Consider the following 20,549-nt stretch of genomic DNA (forward strand, 5'->3'; position numbering starts at 1 on the left):
CACAGGCGGCTTCAGAATTGAGTTCCGTTTTGCACTTGCTCCTTGTAAAACACCTTGGTTTATTGGTGTAAACCCTGAAGTGCTGAGGCTCTGCAGAGTTGCACTCATGCAATGGGGAGATCTGGGCCTCTGTGGGGTGTGTGTGCATATAAGGCAGCATTGGTGGTGTATGGAAACATGAAGCACTGAACTGCTGGGCGGCAGCGTTCTCTGCAGGCTGAGTGGAATGGAAACAGCAAGGTCCATGCGTTGTGCCACGTTACCTACAAAGGATTAAAAAGTAACTGGAAAGAGTGTTGTTGTTTTTTTTTTTTAATATTTAACACAATTTAATTTTGTTGTTGTTAACAAATAGCGTATTTCAGCATATGCTGCTGCCTGTGAGTTCCCTCAGAGCTTCACTCCCACAGCTGCAGCAATATCACGGTGTCTAGAAGAAGAAATGCACCTGACTGGTTTTGGTTTGCTCGTTCACAGTGCTTGTATGCAGTCACGAAGGAAGCAGCCGGAGATGTGGAGGACAAGGAGACCTCCTTTCTGGTTCCCTTGGAGTCTTAGCACACTGGGCATTTCTGGCTGGAGCAGAAAAAACAAACGGGTACGGATATTATTAATAATTTCTTAATTGCTGTGAGTCTGTGTTCCCCTGTGGCGACTGCTGTAGTCCTGCTCTAGACATGTCCAGATAAAATTGGAGGAGACACTGGGACTGAAGGATCCATGCAGTTTTGCAAGTGTGCTCTGGAGGTAAGGTGCATCACAAGACAAACGCTTCCCAAGTTTGAGGCAGAAGAAGAGTGTGATCTTGGCTCAGTTCCCACAGACACTTATGTATGGAGTGTGTGTTTCCAAAACAGCTGAATGTAAGCAGGAAGTGTGAAGGGTAAGCAGGTGGTGGTCACTCTCAGTAACACCTGTGTAACTCAGAGCCAAGCTTGGTGCAGTTTTGCTTTTGTAACTTGGTGAATTACCTTGCATTCACCTAAGTAATATAGAGGAGCAGGTGGGTTGAAACTCAAAATACAGGTTCCAAGAGGGTGACAGTTTTAAGGCCAAGCAGCTGCCCTGTTTGCTCATACATAAAGCAGACATTCACCTGCAGCTGGCTGCTGGCTCTTCTGCTGAGTTACATCAATTCCCAGCTGACTGCTTGCTCTGTAGAGTTTTGTGGTCTGTGAAAGAAGCTGCTTTAAGTGAAATGTAAAGGATGACAAGCAGTTGTTAGAGAACAACAGTGCTTCTTCCCAGAATGTAGTGAGCTATATAGAATGTAGACTGCAGTCTGAAGTAATGAAGCATCAGGCTTTTTCTTAGTCTAAATACTCATTTAAAAAAAAATACATTTAGTTCATCCTTATTTTCAATAATTTATTATGTTTGTTAATCCACTAAGCAAAAAGATTTCCCCAAGTACTTCTCAAATATGTCGTTAATGTGATTGTACATCCCATCTAGTGTTGTAGCAGTAGCAGTAATATACCCTTTGGTAGTATATGAAATGGTAGTTTGCATGAGAAAAAGATGTGGAGTGTTTCATTTAATTTGCTGAGCAAATGTTGGTATTACCATCTTATTGTTTCTTCCAAAGATTGTATTTTCAGCATTTCCTCACACGGCAGTCTCTCTCATTTGCTAGGTTTCTTTCCAATTCTTTCTGTATTTTTTTCAGTCTTGGATATTTGGAGAGAGGGTATCCAGGGCTGAGCACAGTTTTGAAGCTTAAGGCTGAATTCTGCCTTGCTGGGTGCCCCACTGAGTGTGGCTGACTGCAGCAAATGCCAGATCCCTGCTCCACTTTTCATCTTTCTCTAGTTAGTGTGCTAAATATCATCATCTCCTCGTTTCCATCACATAAATCGTAACATATCCAGAATGGAAAATGAAACCAGGGTTGTTGGTGTAGCTGAAGTTGCAGCTGTCAGTAAAAGAGTAACTTGATTTTACATAATGAAAAGGGCGAGTTCATTTGTGTGCGTGGCGTACACTGGATACCCAGCACATGTTCTGCAGACGCTCTGGTACAGCACACAGGGTTCTTCTAGTAAGCAAGCAGGATGCTGAGGTGATGGCTTTGCAATACCATAGGCATGAACCTGGTGCTAGGGAACATAAGAAGTGTGTGCAGGCTGTTGGGCCTCATATCTATGCTGCCTTCTTTGGGGGACGATCAGTGCTAGCGTTCATGCTAGGCACAGATACACTGTTAGGTAGTTTATCAACGTAGGGAGCTTCAAGAGAGTTTCTGTTGTGGCTTTCAGGTGTTACAGTGCTCTTGTTAAGCTGATTTAACGATACGTAATGACCTTCTGTGCAGTTCATGAGGTGTTCATACATCTTCTCACTGACTGCCACCTGGTTGTCCATGACCCCAACACTGCCTTTGAGAGCAGAGTCCCCTCTGTTGCTTATGGGGAAAGGAACTCCAGTGTTACACCCAAGGGCGAGAAATAAAAGTATGGTATTTTTTAGGGGCCAGCTAAGGTGAGGGCTGGGTTGCCATCCCATTTTTAAGCACTTTTTTACACCAGTGTGGCTGCGTAAGGGCTTGGTGTGCTCCAACTCCATCACTGAGGAGCTCCCTGGTCCATTATAGGGTTATTTGCACTGGCTGGATCAGTCTTACACAAGACTTGTTTAGAAGCAGAACGTTCAGCTATGGTTTATAATTTTATTTTTTTCCTTTTAGTCAAAATCCCTTCCTCGTGGCTGCATTTGGAGCTTGCTCTCTGACGAGGCAGTGCAACAACCAGGCCTTCCAAAAATTCGGACGTTCAATGACAGCCTCTGACATGGTTTCAGAAGTTGGAACAGCTTTTAGCAAACTTTTTGAAACCTGAAGTCAGAGCAGCTGAGAAGAGAAGGAAGACCGACGACTGCAAGAATCATTGCATTTACAGTAGAATTTAAGTAATGCACCCTTCAAGTGCTGTAGCAGCATCGGTATGCTAGGTAGATTTTTTTTTTATTTTTAAGAATAGAAAAATATGATTAATGTAGATATTTTTTAAGAGTTTGGAATACAGAAATGTTTTGGCTGAAATAAGCTGTAGTTGCAGATCTGTTATAATATAATAAAACTAAGCTGAAAGTATTCCTCTGTTCTTTTTGATAGTTATTGAGCAATAACTGAAATATGAACAGCAAAACAATGCACTTGAGACTTAGGTAAGAATAAAATTCTTCCACCAGCTCAACCGAATTTCTTAGATTGCACCACGGTTGTCCTGAGTTCATCCTTAGACCCTCTGTCTAGAATCTAACGATTGCACTTCATGTTTTGCCATGTAGTATAGTCACTTTAAGAAGCAGAAAGTCAGCCTCCTTGGAAAGGGAATGCATGAGCATTGCTTTAGATGTTGAATGTAACTAGTTGCCTTTTCCATTCCCAGTCCCAGAGGCAGCATTCATTTTGACCGGACATCCTTCCTTCAAGGTCTCGGCTTTGGGAAGATTCCCCCATTGCACAGTAAGGATATACTGTAGGTATATTAGTATTAAACAGCATTTATGCTTACCTGAGAGAAGAACTGTTTTCTAGTCCTTTAGCTGGTCTCAGTCATCCGGAACTGGGCACGATGACTTGTGTCACGTTCTCATTCAGAGAGGTGCTACGCAGGGTAGGAACCCAGTGCCACTGAACCGACCTGCTCAGGCTCTTGGGTGTAATGGCAAAGTGTTGTAGAACTCAAAGTGCTGCTGAACTGGAGCTCTGAGAACGTGAGCACTTACATACGTAGGTCGGTATCTGTTAGCCAACAGGAATACAAACTGGAGGAACTAACAGCAGACAACAGCATGTACCTGTACATCAGAGCTAAGGCAGGCAGCTGTGTGCACTGTGAGCCACAGGAACAGAAAAATGCTGGCAGGGGCCAAAGCTCTTTGTGGAGCGGCTATGCAGAGACATGACCAAGACAGGTCTGCCCCTGTTTGTTAGGCTGGCTCAATGGCAGAACAGCTCCACTCTGACATAGGGTTTGAATGCTGGAAACCTCCTGTGTGGCGCCAGGAGTTGGACTGGATGATCCCTGTGGGTTCCTTCCGATTTGAGGTATTCAGTGTCGGATATAAAGGGGAAGTTGAATGGGATTCTGCATAACAATCATTTTTCATATTTTTAGAAATTCAGTCAAAGCTTGCGAGGATTGACCCAACATGGAGAGAGGAGCATGTTCATTCTGAGCACTCTCAGAGAGCTGGCAGTAAGTGGTGCTACCACTGAACCTACACTCTAGCTCCCGCTTATTTACTCATTGAAACGCAGGAACAAGCACACAGTGGTGTGCCTTGTATTAAAACAGGTGTTAAACATTCATTGCAACCACTGTTTTCCAACTCTGAAGTGGAGGCAGATCGTGTCCTCATAGCTTGCAATAGCTTCCCACAGAAAGCACCTGGCTGCTCTGCCTATTGCCCCTCTGGCCCTTAGCATTACTACTTCTGTATGCACTGTGACTACTACCTCACCCCAATGCGTTTTGTTTTTCTTTTTAACCCAGTTACCTATTTTGTAAAATGGGTTTTTAAATGTTCGCTCTTTTTGGTCTATGAGGGTTCACAGACTTCTTAGAGCCTGTCTACTCAGAAGAGATGGATTTCTGGTGTTTACTTTAAGCAGTTTTCTACCCTCCCAATGTGCTGGGGGAAACCAAGGTACCATGATTTTTCCCTCTTCATTGGAGAAGCCCAACTCCTTTAAAAAATAAAAAAAATCAGCAAACTGATTTAAAACAGCTACTAGATCTCCTGCAAAACACTGAGCAAAAGGTTTTGTATCTAGAACATCAGTGGCAGGGTATCAAAATGGAATTTGTAGACCAAGCCAATGTATCTCCATCAGTACAGACCTCAACCTGCCATGTTGGTTAAGTCTACACAAGAGCTGTAACTTTGTTATTCACCAATGTACTCAAATAATAATTGTTACAATTTTTAAACATTCTGGAAATGTAGCAATTCCTTTCAGTAGGAAATAAAAATATAGCAACTTAATACTGTGTATTTCCCTGTGTTCTGAGCACCTTTGTCCCCCCAAAGCTGGGCTGCGTGAAAACCGCTGCTGCTTCCAGGTCATGGCAGCACAGAGTTACAGCAGCAGCACACGCACAGCACATGGCCTCACCCCTATCTTTGAAGCACACGCAGCCAAAGCAAAGAGGCATTTGATCTCACCTGCACTGTAATTGCCTTTATGGCTGTCGTCAAACCACACCTGACAGCCCCTTGGGTTTCAGTACTGAATGCTGATTCAAGCTGCCCCATACAGAGCCACCCTGCAGCCCTGGGTGAGGCTGGCACAACCCCTCCCACTCACCCCTGTGCTGTGTGCTGGCTGCTTGCTCCGTAGAGGCTCAGTAATGGGACCAGTAGTGCACTGCATGCACCACCTCCCTCTTTCCAGTACTGACAGACGCACCCTGAGCCCCTGAAATCACACTCTGCAAAAGCAAACTGAAAAGATTACACCTTATACTTTATTAGGATAGTGGCAGTATTTACAACGCAGCAGTTAAACCAGAAGTCCAGCGCTGAAGGCTCAGCTCTTCTCCTCAGCCTGCTGCTCTGCTCGCCCGCCTTCTGCCATTTCCCACGTCGAAGCTGTGCTTCTGTCCTGCAAGAACAAGCAGTGGGTCAGGCCTAGCAGCTGGGATCACAAAGGGTCTGTATCTGCCTCACACTCGGTCTGGGTGCCCCATAATGTACTATGTGCAGTACTGAGAGGGTTCAAATTTATTTCCTTATTTATTTTACTACATCACCCTTGTGCAGCAAAGCCATTAATCAAACGGGGAACAGAGGTGGTGATGCCATCCCCCAGGAACGCCTTTGGTAGCAGTAGGTTGATGGATATTTCCACCTGGTTGCTCGAAGCTCTGTAATTCAGACAAACCTCACATGCACTGAGCGACACGAAAGACAGCACGCAGAAGTCATAAACTCAATCAGTTGAAGAAATTGCCCTTTCTTCAAATCTGACTTTTACTCAATTCACTTCTAAGCACCCCCTGAGCTGCTACTACAGCCTACAGCAGCCGAGCCCTCCCTGCCCAAACCCCTCAGGGGGTGCTGGGTCAGTTTCAGCACAGCACAGAGAAGAACCCCTTGTGCTGCAGCTCCAGCAGTCTCAGAACAGCACCAGAGAACGGAGGTTCGGCAGAAGGCAGATGTGTACACACAGGGAAGCAAACGTTCCAGCTTCCCACAGCTCCCTCCGCTTTCACAGCTGCAGTTCAGCACCGCAGTGCTCTGTCCCTCAGCCCAATGCTTAGCAGCACGCTGGCTTCCATCTGAGATCCTGAGCTTTTAAGGGCAGCACTGACAACGCCTCTCACACTCAGCAATTAACAGGGATGCCTGTGGTCACCCCCTCACGTGATCCTGTTTTGTATCTGCCCAGTGGTAAAACGATGCAAGGACGCTGAGCACGGCTCATGTGCAAGGAGCAACGCGAACTGCTGAGCAAAGCAGGGATGATTCTGCATATAAAAAGCAAGATGGAACTGAGGGCTAAAGCTGAGGTGAGAACGCAGAGCCGGAAGCTGCAGCACCCCCTGAAGCAGCAATGCAGCATCTTGAAACCAGGAGGAGATAGCAACCCAGAGGATGACTGGAGGGGACTTCTCTTGAGCACAGTCAGGGTAACGCAAAAGGAGAAGATTGGTATTAGGAACAGACTAAAAGCAGAACGCACCATGGAGAGAGAAGTGGTACAGGAACCAGGGAAACAACTCAAGACCGAGGAACAGACCCTCATGTGAGGACCTACCCTTTCGATACGGGTGTGTAGGTAGAGGGAAGGCAATATTTCCACCAGTCACCTCAGTTTACTTTCCCATTCCTTTTCAGTCTTTTAAAACAACACATATCACTCCTAGCCCTTCTGCTGTATTGAACTGGGACAATTTCAGGATTTCTGAACACAATGGGATTTTCAGCGACAAAACAACACTCCCCTGGCAGCTGCAGAAGGAGCTACGGCTTGCACGGGGACGCAAGGCTGAGGATCAGAAGGACAGGCCATTAGCTGCCTCCTGCTACTGCTGTTGTACAGGGAGAGGGCACAGTGATGGGAGCTGTGAAAGGGCACAACCGGATGCTGCCTGACAAACCATAGCCCATCTCATACGGGGAGCAGCTGTCTTCTACCTTGATGTGGATTCCAAAGGCAGCCAGGTCCCCACGCAGGCTGTCACAGGCCTCCAGGAGGGGTTTTCTCTCCTGCATCAACTGCTGTCTCTTCTCTTTCTGTTCTTCTTTTGGTCCTTTTGCTCCCACATCACCTTCCTCCATTTGCACAGTCTCTGTGGCTTCCGGCAGCACAAGAGCGTAGTTCCGAACCTTTGTGCGGAAGCTCACGAGCTCATCCATCACATTTGAGAGCAGAGCTGTATTTCCTCCTCCTACTGCCACCTACGAACCAAACACGTCGTTTTAAAAACATCTGAGAACGATTTCAAAGTCAATCACAATTCAGCAGCCTTGCCACCTCTCTTGGATGCGTGCCTTCCATTACAGTGATGTAACTGAAACATCGCAGCCCATTCCTCACACTGGACAGAAGTGCAAAGAATCACAGAGTCACCCAACACTTTGGGCTGGAAGGGACTTCTACAGCCCACCACCCCAACCCTGTGCTATGGGCAGGGCTGCCCCCCACCAGCTCAGCTGCCCTGGGCCCCATTCAACCTGGCCTTGAGCACCTCCAGGGATGGGGCACCACCTCACTACCCAAAGTTATGGCACAGTCATACTTTCAAGTAGCTCCATGTGTTTCCAAACATTCAAGAGCATGTTGGAGCACGGGTACCCGTGTGAATGTAGCATGCTGCATAACCCAGCTGTAAAACTCATCACCACAGGAATTTTTGCTGCCCAAAGCATGCATCACTTACAGGAGATTGGACAAATGAATAGCAGCAGGGCCTGGCAGCAACTCTCAGCACAACAGAAGCCCAGCCCAACAGCTATGAGCTCCCCAGGAGTGAGCACACACACCAGCCTCCTACCCTGTGTATGAACCCCAGCCCTCTTCAAGGAATACAACCAAGGAAAATGAGGCATTTTTTAATCAAAGAATCATAGAATCACTTGAGTTGCAAGGGACCCTTAAAGGCCATCCAGCCCTACTCCCTACGGTGAACAGGGACACCTACAGCTCAATCAGGGTGCTCAGGGGCTGGTCCAGCCTGACTGTGAATGTCCAATGATGAGGCATCCACCATCTCTCTGGGCAACCTGTGCCAGTGCCTCAACACCTTTATTGTAAAGAAATTTCCTTATAACCCATCTAAATCTCCCCTCTTTCGCTGTCACATTTTTTTATTACATTTTACTTCTACTCTTAGTAAAGCACAGCAGTGCTGGAGGGCAAGGTGGCTGCAGTGATACTTGGCTGGGAGCAGGACTGCAGCTGAGTAATTAAAGCCAGAGGGGACAGCATGTCATCACAGAGCAGCAGGATGGGATGAGGAGGAGGTGCTGCAGAGGCTGGGAACAACTGGAGGGGAGGAATAGAAGAGAGCTATTTGAGGGCTTGGAGCTTGAGATGTTCAGTGCTCTGCACTGTTGTGAAAGACAGCAAACTTTCAAAAGAAGTAAACATAGAATCATAGAGTGATTTGGGTTGGAAGGGACCTTAAGATCACCTGGTTCCAACCCCCTGCTATACGCAGGGACACCTCCCTCTAGACCAGGTTGCTCAAAGCCCCCTCCAGCCTGGCCTTGAATGCTTCCAGGGAGGGCATCCACAGCCTCACTGGGCAGCCTGTTCCAGTGTCTCACCACTCTCATAGTAAAGAATTTCTTCCTGATAAACTTTCTGAAGAAGTAGTTTATGGGACTGAAAGTAATAAATCTAAGAGCCACGAACCTAAGGCAGGGAGAAGAGCATAGTAAATGCTTGAATGCAGAAGGGAAGGAGAGTAAAGATGAATGGTGAGTGGGGCTGAACAGCATGCTTCTACAGGCACTACTGCCAACATTCATGGAAGCACTGATCCATGGCACAAAGGCAGGATCCTCCCCATAGAGGACAGCTCTGAATATCAGATCAGTATAACATGCCATGTAAAACACCACATGGGCTCTGAGAGCTGAGCTTAATTTTCTTCTTCTGTAGTAACAATCAATTCAAAGGGCCCATATGGAGTTTTCTAAGGAAATGTGGTCCTTGTCTGTCCCCCAGGATGATTACTCCTGGAACACTGAACTCCATGGGAGAACTTAGGCCTCACCTTGGATTTTTGGGTGGGCCTGCGTGGAACCAGGAATTGGACTCAAAGATCCTTGTGGTTCTTTCAACTCAGGATACTCTGTGGTTCTATGATTCTTTGCTCAAAAGCTCCAAACAGGCAATGATGCCTTCCATGCGTGGGCCAGAACCCCAGCAGTAACTAGGAGGGCTGTGTAAGAGAAACATCTACTGAGACTTCTGTCTGGTCAAATCCATCGTAAGTGCAAAAATGCATTCACCCTACCTGCCTGTGGCTGTCCAGGCTCTTTCTCTAACCCATAGAGAGAGGTAGCTTGCACCCAGATGACTGTACAAAATGGGACTACTGCAGAAGTACAGGGAGTTATGTTAGACTACATGGCTCACCAGCTGCAATGAATTGCATCTTAAGAGCAGGACAGACCCCCAAGCTGTATGCAAGTACCCCAACCCAAGTGCTGCTCCCAGCAGCCTCTCCTCTCATTTGTCAGCATGGCAGCAGCCAGCTCAGGGAGCCTCTCTTCTACCTGGTGACCTCACACCAACACTGTCTGCTTACCCTGATACCAGAGTAACCAGTGCAGCACACAAAGAAGGAAAGAATTAAGGTGCTTTGAGTTCAGTGAAAATACATATCCAGTGACACTTGCTTACAGACAGCTCAGTCTGAAGGAATGAGCTGTTCTCCCTCTCCTTTCTGCCCTTCCAAGTACTAGGAGATACGTGAGGTAAAGGTCCTGGATGCAACTATCAGAAAAGGAGGAAGAGCCAAGTACATAACACATACATAAGGGTACCAATGTAAAGGCTTTCAAGTGCCAACTTTCTCATTTCATTCCTCAAGTGTGCGTTACTACAACACGACAGCTGCAGAAGTCATACAGGGACACCCACAGGAAGAAACAGGCTCCCACAGGGCTTCATCCTTTTCTGCCTGCTCAGATGCTTTCCTAACACACCGCAGCAGAAACCACAAGCAATGCAGGAAGGTTTACTGAAGCCATAAACAGCTCTGTTCCCTCTGATGCTTTTAGCAAGTGCTCCACAGAGCATAACGCTGACACTGTTACTACACACCAGCACATCCCAAAGAGGAGTTTCATACCTGCCTTTCTTCAAAGGACATCCCGAGGGCATTAAAGAAGCTTTCTACATAGGAAGTAATGCTCCCGTATACAACCGAGCTCCTGGGAGATCCAACATCCTGTTAAGAAACACTCAGAAGAGATTGTCTGGTCAATACTCATTACAGAATTCAGCTCTCGACAGCCAAGCCCACAGGGGAAACCACTGCTAATGGCACAGTTCCACCCTTACCAGTGAGACCCACCCAGATGGGGAATGACACGGCTCTGAAAGCACCCTCAGCCACCTCACCTCATAAAACCAAGGGGAAAGATGCACACGCATGGAGGGGGGCTGTTACCAGCAGGCACACTGAGGAAGAGATGCGTGAAACCACAGCATGTTGTGTGTGCACAGCGAATGAGGCCTGAAAACTGCACTCTGTGCATGGAAGGGGCTCCACGCATGAGAACCAAATGAAGACAGAACTACAGGTTCAAGGGCATTCTTAAAATAAATGACCAAAAAAAAAAAACCACACCACCTTCACTGAGTGTCTTACTGATCTAAACAAGACTGCTCTGAGATTGCTTGTGGTGTTGTGCCATACCCTGCTAGCACCAGCAGTATATTTAAGAACAGAGGCCTTTATTTATTTCCTCCACATTTATTTCAGTTTTAAAGAAAAAAAAAAAAAAATCAAGATTAAGTGACAGATTGAGAAGAGATTTAAGGTGCTAAAGCTTGCCTAGAAAAAGAATAAAGACACAAACAACCAAATTAGTAGCTGATACTGGGCTTTATCCAGTATCTCCAGTAGAATCTGAGATAAACCACAAACTGAAAATTGCAAAGGATCTGAACTGGAAGGAGCTGATGTGAAGCACTGAGGAAAAGGGACAGGAATGTACCAACTGAGATAAGGATTATGAGAAGATTAAAGAGGAGAGAGCCACGTTCACATGAATTCACTCACAGTCGTTAAGGAGGAAAAGTGCACACCTCTTGCCCAGGAGTTGAAGCCTCAGGAGTGGGGCTGCTCCCAGACACGTTCCTGAGGGCTCAGAGCTGAGCTCAGGCACCAGCACTGCACCTGCAGCTCGCTGTGCCTGCCTGCCACAGCCCCCCAAGAACAGCCACCTCCTGCTTCCCCTTAGGTCAATTTCTATGCACGGACAGTAGGCAAAGAAGCACAGTAAGGCCATAAAGCCTGCATTACAATTAGCAGCGTGGCACCATGGCTTCAGGCCTTTCAAAAACCTCAGGTATAAATAATAGAGGGCAGCAAAAGAGACACACTTTGTCCACAGCGAGGCATAAACAACAGCCATATACAATTCCTGCTACACAGTCAGGACAAATGGGTACCATTAAGGTCAACAATTTATGGAGCTTTGTTTCTGCCGTTTTCTTACGTGAACAATAAACTAATCTGTCTGTGTTAAACAGTGGGACAGTGGACAGCTGTCATTTTCTGATCTCTGTATCCTAATGGGTTACCTTAGTAACAGCCTTAAGCTGTCTGTTGCCATGGTGAATGAGGTCCATAATTGCTGCAACAGCCCTGGAGGTGTCAAAGTCATCTGCAAACGCAGCCTTCACGTTTACCTTTGTGCTGGCCAGCCTGCAAAGAGGAGAGGCAACACTGAAGATAAGACAAACAAGATGCCAGCAGTATGCTGAATTCATCAGCTATTCAGCCAGATGGAGTCACTGAAAGGACACTGCCATTTCCTTCTTAGCTGCTCTGGGAGATGCTGCACTGGTCAGGAAAGAGCACATTCTGCATCTGCAAAGGGAGAAATTAGACGCCTGTCAAAATCCAGAGCGTTAAACCTGTTCAATAAACATCACTAACCAAAGGAACCAGCAACAGTAGAGCAATGCTTGCCTAATCATTTAAAACCACATGGAAAATTCACTTGATATTAAGCACATCAACTATTTGCTAAGCCCTTTTTCCCCCCAGTAGCCCACTTTTTGTGCTATCGGCACATTTCTCTTCCAAAGCTCTGTCCCACGCATCGCCCCAGTACTTGACAGGAGAGCTTAACCAGGGCTGCAAACAGTGCTGGCAGCTTTCTCTGGTCAGAAGCCAGATGAACTGCACACTGATAGGCACTGATCCAGGGGCCGTTTCACAATGATGCCCAAGGAGCACGGTTATCTGGGGACCTCCAGCTACTCCGGCTCTTCTGAGGCTCCTCTTTTCCCTGTTTTGCCTGTTGCAGGGTGGTTTTGCCTGGAGTGCCTGCCTCTCTATCAGATTGCTGCTACCCTAAACCCATCCCCACCCTAAGCTCTTCCCTGTGACTTTGCCCTTCTCTGCTCAGTACCTACCTCTTACCAAAAATATGAACTTTGTACCACCTTGGTTGTCTTTGTATTTAACAATACACAAGCGTTGCCCTCTTACATTTTCCACTGACAATCTATTTTGATTTCTTTACATGCCTCACACCTCAAAGCCTTATCCCCACCAAGTGTCCCACAGCCTCCAGCTGAAGCTGTCAAACACTACAAGCAGTTAATTCAGCCTCCCCTTCCTGTAGCATGCTTCAGTGCTTCCTGTGAGCCACAGTGCAGCCACAAGCTCTTCAATAACTACACACATGCACCACCAAGAAGTTCTCTCCCTTCTACAGCAAAGACCACCCTTCCCTCTCACCACATGCCTCAGAGCTGCCTGTATGCGTGTCACTTCAGAGCATTCACTGCCTCTCCTTCTCTCCTTCCAGAGCACCACACTCCTCAGTTTCACACCCAGCAGAAACCACATCTCCCTACCCTGGAAGATAGTCCAGTTTTCATAAGGGACTCCAAAGATATTCTCCTTGTCATTGTCAGGGTCCCAATAACCATAACTTCTTTCCTTATGACATCTGTCTTGGCCAGTTTCTGAGCAATCCTTCTGCCCTCTGCCCCACACTAAGCTGTCAGCACATCTGACTATAAGCTCACGTGCCCAAGGCACATTACTTCCCAGCTGTCCAGTCGCTAACACACATTCCTTCTGACATCCTGAGTAGCCTTACAACTTCACAGATTTTCCTTCTACATTAGTCAGGAGGTGCAAAAAAACCTACAATAGGTCAGGCATAGTAGAGAAGTAACAAGGATACAACAGATACAATAAAGCAAGCATAGCAAACTATGAGCAAAAACAGCTGGCAAGAAAAAGAAGGAAAAAAGCCAGATGAGGGGTGGCAGGGAAGATTGCTTCTCAGTCCTTCATCTTGTCCTGCTTCTTCGATAGAACTCAGTAAGCTACTGAGTTCAGCCCTCTAAGCCTGTCAGCAATTTGCAAATCATTGCAAATAATCACAGTCTTTAGATAGAGGAAGCACACTTACCTTTCCCACAGTACGTCTTCTCTAACAGGGTCACACACCAGCTGTCCTTTTATATAAGCATTTGCATCTCTAATAAATGAGGAGATTGCCTGGAGAATGTTCTTGGCATCATTCATGGTCTCATCGCTAAATTCTACAGCTAAGAAATGAAAAACAAAATATCTGAGCATTATGATACAGAGGATGTGGCTGTCACAGTTAGGCACAGTATTCTGACACAGTCATTCCAGCAAAAATGTTTGTTACTCTTTGTCACAGCAAATTTTTCTTAAAATTACTTGCACTTCTAATTAGACAGCATCCTTAAGTTGCAATAAGTGAATTATGAAGATCAACGTAAAAGACAATTCCTATATATGACAACGTATAACCTACTGGAAAAGAATCAGGCTGTTTTGAAGACTGTCTGGAAGCTCACTGAGGCAACAGCTCAGGTTTTTCTGTACTGAAGTGTTGGATGGGATGTATTTCTGATTGTCCCCACCAGATTTAAGCCAGGAGGACACAGCTTTGATTTCCCCCCGAACTCCATTCCTGTTCTAATTTAGGCAGGCAAGACCTGTCTTTGGAGATATCCAAGGGCACCAAACCCTAAGGCACAGACCCTGTGAGGGATACAGGCACTCACAGTTAGAGGACTGCTTCACCAGCACCAACAAATCTAGGACTTGGCAATCTGGATCATATATCTAGTACAGAATCCAACTGCAGTACCAAAGCTGAGCCAGCCATACCCATTTGCCAAAGTGACTCCCAAAGAAAATACAGACTGGTGGCACTCATGAGGGCCCACCTGTGCTGCGATCCATCACACCCAGCTCACACACCGACCCTTAAGCCCTGCTGACCTGGACTGCTAGCACACTGCCTGATGGCCAGTCAGCTCAGCAGGCTTTGTGGGAGCTGAGTCTGCTAAGTGTGCTCCTTCCAACAGTACCACGTCAGCGTCAGTCACTTCCATTGAGGGGCCATAAACAGTTGGTGTAACATCACTTCAATTCTCCATACCTGGGGAGACCTAGCTGTTTGAACAGACTTCCCGTGGGATTCAGCCCAGGAGAGATGAGGCATATAACCCTGGGCTGTGTTTGTCAGATTTTCCACTTGTGTGCAATTAAAAATCCGCATTACTGTCCCACTAACGCTGGTCTTAAAATTAAGCTTTATGAAGCTTTTTAAAAGGCTGAGGTACTGACTTTCAGAAAACGGCGAGGTACTGAAAGAGATCGTTGATATCTGCTATGATTACTCAACCCATCGCCCTGGTTACAGGGCTCTGAGGGGAATACTTGATGGAAGTTTATTCTGATGAAGCTTTGATTAAATCCATTCTTCTCCGCTGATTCAGGGCATTCTCCTGAACCGCCACGCACTGCACACACACTGCACACCACCATTCAAGCTCAGAAAATCTCTTAAGCCTGTTCCAGAGAGCAGCAGAGGGTTTTGGAGGTCAAACTCCAGTGCCCACAGCAGCTTCACCCATGTGCAACAGTGAGAGCAAAGCCACACGTGATGGAACGCAAGAGGAAACCCAGTGACTCGGGGTTGCAGGCACAGCATCTCTCCCCACCAGCTGCACCCAGAAGCAGCCAAGAGGGCACCACACGCTTTTACTGTGCTGCATTCAGGATAGACCATTTCCCTACATGGACCCAGCTGCAATTTATGCCAAGAAGAGGACACCCACAGGTACCAGGAGGAGAGCACAGTCTAGCACCAAGGCCCTTTCCATCTGGCTTTTTCAGCTTTCCTGCACAGGTGAGGCATCCAGCTTCGTGCTGCCACAACACAGGGTACTGAGCGTGCGACTGATGCCCTCAGACTGATTTATTCGTTAAGTACAGCACAGAGGCCAGAAATCATTGACAAAAGCAGCATCGGCAGCTGAGCACATTCGCTCTTCTGTAAGCATCTTGTTGCTCCCCGACCCGCTGCGGAGATGGATACACAGGGTGAGGTGGAGGCAGGGAGCACATGTGGAAGAAGCACACGTGGAAGAGCCACCCAGCATTTTCCATCTGTTTCCCTGAGAGGAGGAGCCAACCCCAGTCTCCCACTGCTGCAATACCAAATTGCAGCACATCTCTTTCCACAGGCCACATCAATGTCAAACCATTTTACTGGCCATGTCTCTAAGCTGTGTGCTTCTACTGCTCAGTAATGCCAATGTCTGCAGCCAGAAGTGACACCCTCTAGGTGACCCCCCAGTCCCAGGGAACACAGCCTGATCTGCACAGAGGAGCTTTATTCTGGTGGACACCACCTCCACGTTCCAGAGAAGCGCTCTCAGACACTGGCCTCACCAGAGCGCTCCTAAAGGCCTTTCATGAGCTCACCCTGATGAGACCTTTAATAGTATCCAGCTCCCCAGCACAACCTCCTTCAAAGTCTGGGATGGCAGGAAACATCACAAATAGGTTTAGGCTACAGAAACCTTTTTAGGAACAAAAAGGAGGCGCTTAGGATCTCATTTCTGACAAAATCACTTTGGAAGCAGACAGCAAGACAAGAAGGAATGAAGCAAACTTATCTTTGAGCAGAACTGAGCTGATGGCATGGACACTTGCTGACGGACTGCATAACAAGTACCTGACTCTGCCTGCTTATCTGACATAGTTCGTGCCATCAGCATCACATCCTGACAAGCACTGCAGACCTTCCAGCAATTCTTATCTACCGAGCAGCATACTGGCACTGTATTCCAATACACCACCACCACTTCCTGTTATCAAATCTGCCTGGATTTACAAGGTAGCCCTCTGCTTTTATCACAGGAAGACGTTTAACCGCTTAGAATTGTCACATCGTTCTCATATGTGTCCAGATGCAACCAGTTCAGGAGCAGCAGAGAAGGATGTGCAGGCACTCGTAGGGCTCAGTATCATTCCTCACCTTGGAGGCAACCCAGCATCAATTCCTGCTTACAGAATAAATATGTGCATGACAGTTCTGTAGGTCCTAAGCCTTTTTCCTTCATCCTTTGTTTCAGTAACACACTCACATGAGATTCTCACATGCCCCCAGCTGCAACCCAGCACCGCTGGAGCATGCACAATTTATTTCCTCCCGTGAGGAAGGAAGGAAGGTATTCAGACAAACAGTTAAGCACTGCCCTTGATAAAGATGCTTTTCTAAATGTTGGCTTAAGAGCAGTCCTACAGGGAATCAGAGAACAGCTTGGGTTGGAAGGAACATCAAAGATCATCCACTTCCAATCCCCTGCCCTGGGCAGGGCAGCCAATCACTAAATGAGGCACAAGACCAGGCTGCCCAGGGGCCCACCCAACCTGGCCTCGAACACTTCCAGGGACGGTGCTGCCACAGCTTCTCTGGGCAGGGAACATTTCCACCCACAAGGAGAGAGCTCCAAGGCACCCCTGGAAATCCAGGCTGGGAGGAACGCGATGAGCCACACGCACCTTCTTCTTACCTGAGCTGTACCTGCTGCGCAAACAGAACATCCTGAACTGATCCGAGGAGAATTTCTTCAGAAAATCCTAAACCCGACCCACAAAAAGATTATATCATTAGCATCACATCAAACCGTTTCTCAATCTGCTGTTCAATCCTCTCGCACTAGTTTTACAACATTTTACAGCATTCAGGCAGACAGATTTTACAAAAAGCCCATAATCATACTTGAAGACAGGATTAAAACTTTAAATTAGAGATCTGGTCTAACGTCTAAACTGAAGTCTACTGCCATGTACGTATAAGATAGATGAGTATATATAGATAGAAGACATCAATATACATGAAACGTCAATCACGAATACATGGCATTGGTAAATAATTTGGAATTATTATCTGTGCATTGAATAGAGACTTTTGCATAAACAAACCAAAGCTATCAGACCAAAACTAGGACGTGACCTCGCAGGAAAGGACAGCTACCAAGTTTTGCAAAGCTTATGAAAGACTGGAACAAGAGGGCAACTTTTCTGGAGCATGTGAAAGAAAACTGAGTGAATAAAAATAACTCTTTTTTTAATGTACATATATATATATATTGCTGGAATTTATCTATGCTGGCTGCAAAACCTCATTAATTTCACCCTACTACTTATCTAGCTTTAAAAATAATTTATTACCCCTATAAAGAACTATTTAAATGCGTGGAAGGTACACTGATAAAACATTCAATCACTCAGCAGCTCTGCTCTCAGCAAGAAGGTTGGACAAGGTGGACGATTAACTGCCACTGCTTTCCTGATTTTTAATTTGAAAATCAGTGACAGGAAGTTTGTAACACTAAAGCACCACTGCCAATACAAAATCATAGGGTGAAGTCAGCGCAAGTAAGAAAATGTAGAAATGTCATTTGCTTAAAGGTGTACTTTTTGAAGTTTAGCTTCTGCTAGCAGCCCGAACATCGAAGAGCCTGAGCATGGAGGGCAGCACACATCAGCACTGTGCAGTCTCTCAAGTGGAAATAGAAGCAACAGAGGCAATCGGGGCAAGCTAAATCAAGAAACAGATTGTAATACTAAATGGCTGTTTTTAAAATCAACTCTGTGTAACTTCATGTGCTTGGCGCTCTCAGAAGCTTTATCACAGAATCATAGAACAGCTCAGGTTGGAAAAGACCTTAAAGATCATCGAGTCCAACCACAACCTAACCATACTACCCTAACAACCCTGCACTAAATCATGTCCCTGAGCACCACATCCAAATGGATTTTAAACACATCCAGGGATGGTGACTCAACCACCTCCCTGGGGAGCCTATTCCAGTGCTTCACAACCCTTTCTGTAAAGAAGTGCTTCCTGATATCCAAGCTAAACCTCCCCTGGTGCAACTTGAGGCCATTTCCCCTCATCCTGTCACCTGTCACCAGTGAGAAGAGACCAACCCCACTCTCGCTGTAAGCACCTTTCAGGTATTGGAAGGGAGCAATAAGGTCTCCCCTCAGCCTCCTTTTCCGCAGACTGAACAGTCCCAGTTCCTTCAGTCTCTCCTCGTAGGCCATATTCTCCAAGCCCTTCAGCAGCCTTGTTGCCCTTCTTTGGACCTGCTCCAGCACCTCAATGTCCTTAAGGCTAATATGTGATAATACTAAAACAAGGAAATGAATTCTAATGAGGAAAACTTTGAATCTGGGAGGGAATTTCCAGAAATCAGTTCATTAAAAACAGAACATGGAGAAAGAAAGTACCGTAGATATTCCAAAGCTGGTTGCTTGGCTGTGCATCACCGCTGATTTTGGAGGTGAGAATTAACAGCCATTAAAGAAAACAAGACTAAAACACAAGAAAGAAACACAGAGAAAGGAAGAAGGGGGAAGAAAAATAGCGCAGCTGGACAGAGAGCATCCAGCGAGGCAGCAGGAAAGGCGAGCCATGCCTCAGTGCCTGCCAGGAATGTGCTCTGTGCTTCTCTGCCACCCCAGACAAAGGAAAAGCTGGCGGCACCATCGGAGGCCGTGAATTGTTCAGAGCACACTCACAAAGTTCCACAGAGGGCTTAATGTCCAGGATGCAGGAAGGCCGCATGGGAAGAAATGTGGTTCGCTGGGCTGCAAGTTACTTGCAGGAGAGGATTAATACTTGCTAACCATGTCTAATTGTGAAATTAAAAGACGAGACCAGCATGGGAAGAGAGCTGGTCTTGAATTTTTTGTTGGTAAGCACATTGCTACAATTGCCTCCTGCACAGCACTTTCCTCCATGCAAAGAAGCTCCACTGCAAAAATAGAGGGGAATATTTCCATACTTTTTTTTTTTTTTCATTGCACGTGTTGCATTAATGGTCACTTCTCTGTCCTGCCTACAACATCTGCTCAGACTCAGGAAACTGCTGTGAAAACTGTGAGCGATGGATAATATTCCTGGGGGAGACAGGGCTTAACTATATGCAGACAAGACAAGATGGGGAGAATTAAGAGTAAAGCAGCTCATGCCGATTTAAAAGGATTTTAACTAGTTTTCCAAGGGGCGGAGGGGAACATATGTGCTGAAACTGCCTCTAAAGCTTTGTCTCAAGGAAGCAAATTACCTGCTTCTAACAACAAGTGCCAGCTATCATGTTGGTGTTACGTACAGTGCATCACAGATGTGGTGACACAGAAACCCTGCTCTGTGCTGCACTACAAACTCGAGCTCAACCTCTTCATGGACCTTCACGGGGAAAAAAATAATGCAGAAGCTGCTGAATCACTGAACTCTCTCTGGTTAAGGGTTCCCTCTCTCTGACACACCAAAAGAGGACATAGTCATGCGGCCAGGTGGTAATTAAAGCTCTCTGTGCATCAGCAAGAAAGTGACAATAAGAAAAATATAATAAAGAAGACAGGAGACCAGTGTTTATGGTCCCACATGTGCTCTCAGCTCAGCCAGACCTAAGTTAGGAACCCTGAGTGAGAGCAGGCTTCCTGCAGTCAAACAGGTACACTAGCACTAGAAAAAGAACACTCTGCTTCACTTTCCCTGCTGTATAAGCACATGCTCACATTTTTTCTCAAAATAAGACTGTCGTTAGTATTTACATATTATGTATACACATTTCTTCAACACACAGATATAGATTACCTTGATCGTTATGTAGTTTTTTAATGACTTAGACATTTTTTCTTGACTTCCTTTAACATGCAAATGCCCTAGAACAAAACAAAACAAATTCAATAAGTTAGTGTGCTTCTGAATGGGCACTGAACAAGAAAAAGCTCTGCACTGAGACACTGGAGTCACAGGAGGCAGCAGATGCATGCCAACCATCTCAATGCAATGCACAAGTTACTGTTCATAACTGTTAGCAGTCCTGCACACCTCCCCACCCTCAGCTCTAGCTGGGTGAATTGTAAAACAGAAGAAAATGTTATTCATTGAAGAACCAGGGTATGGATAGAAACATTAATAAAGAAATAACAAAGTCCCCATTAACTATATTGATAATAGATTTTTTAAAAATTAAAAAAAAA

The 20,549-nt window shown here is 46.1% G+C and overlaps 2 protein-coding genes across 6 annotated transcripts in view; one reads left to right on the plus strand and one right to left on the minus strand.

Moving 5' to 3' along the window:
* The window catches only part of NAXD (NAD(P)HX dehydratase), a 48,508-nt gene extending 43,516 nt beyond the window's left edge, over positions 1-4,992 (plus strand). The window contains exons 10-11 of the mRNA XM_003207857.4: positions 478-598; positions 2,687-4,992. Coding sequence (XP_003207905.2) covers positions 478-598; positions 2,687-2,837 — 272 coding nt within the window. The 3' untranslated portion in view covers positions 2,838-4,992. The remainder of the gene's footprint in view (positions 1-477; positions 599-2,686) is intronic.
* Positions 4,993-5,452: 460 nt separating this feature from the next.
* Positions 5,453-20,549, minus strand: part of CARS2 (cysteinyl-tRNA synthetase 2, mitochondrial) — a 40,601-nt gene continuing 25,504 nt past the window's right edge. For 4 of the 5 annotated variants that reach the window (XM_019610056.2, XM_019610055.2, XM_031557710.1 and 1 more), the window contains 7 exons: positions 20,161-20,228; positions 17,063-17,129; positions 13,630-13,768; positions 11,777-11,900; positions 10,317-10,415; positions 7,147-7,410; positions 5,453-5,611 (listed from right to left, as the gene is read on the minus strand). In XM_019610056.2, the coding sequence (XP_019465601.1) occupies positions 5,537-5,611; positions 7,147-7,410; positions 10,317-10,415; positions 11,777-11,900; positions 13,630-13,768; positions 17,063-17,129; positions 20,161-20,228 (836 nt within the window). In that variant the 3' untranslated portion in view covers positions 5,453-5,536. The remainder of the gene's footprint in view (positions 5,612-7,146; positions 7,411-10,316; positions 10,416-11,776; positions 11,901-13,629; positions 13,769-17,062; positions 17,130-20,160; positions 20,229-20,549) is intronic. The other variant, XM_031557718.1, reaches the window with a different exon arrangement.

This window comes from Meleagris gallopavo, chromosome 1 (assembly GCF_000146605.3).
Source record: "Meleagris gallopavo isolate NT-WF06-2002-E0010 breed Aviagen turkey brand Nicholas breeding stock chromosome 1, Turkey_5.1, whole genome shotgun sequence".
Taxonomy (NCBI): Eukaryota; Metazoa; Chordata; class Aves; order Galliformes; family Phasianidae; genus Meleagris; species Meleagris gallopavo.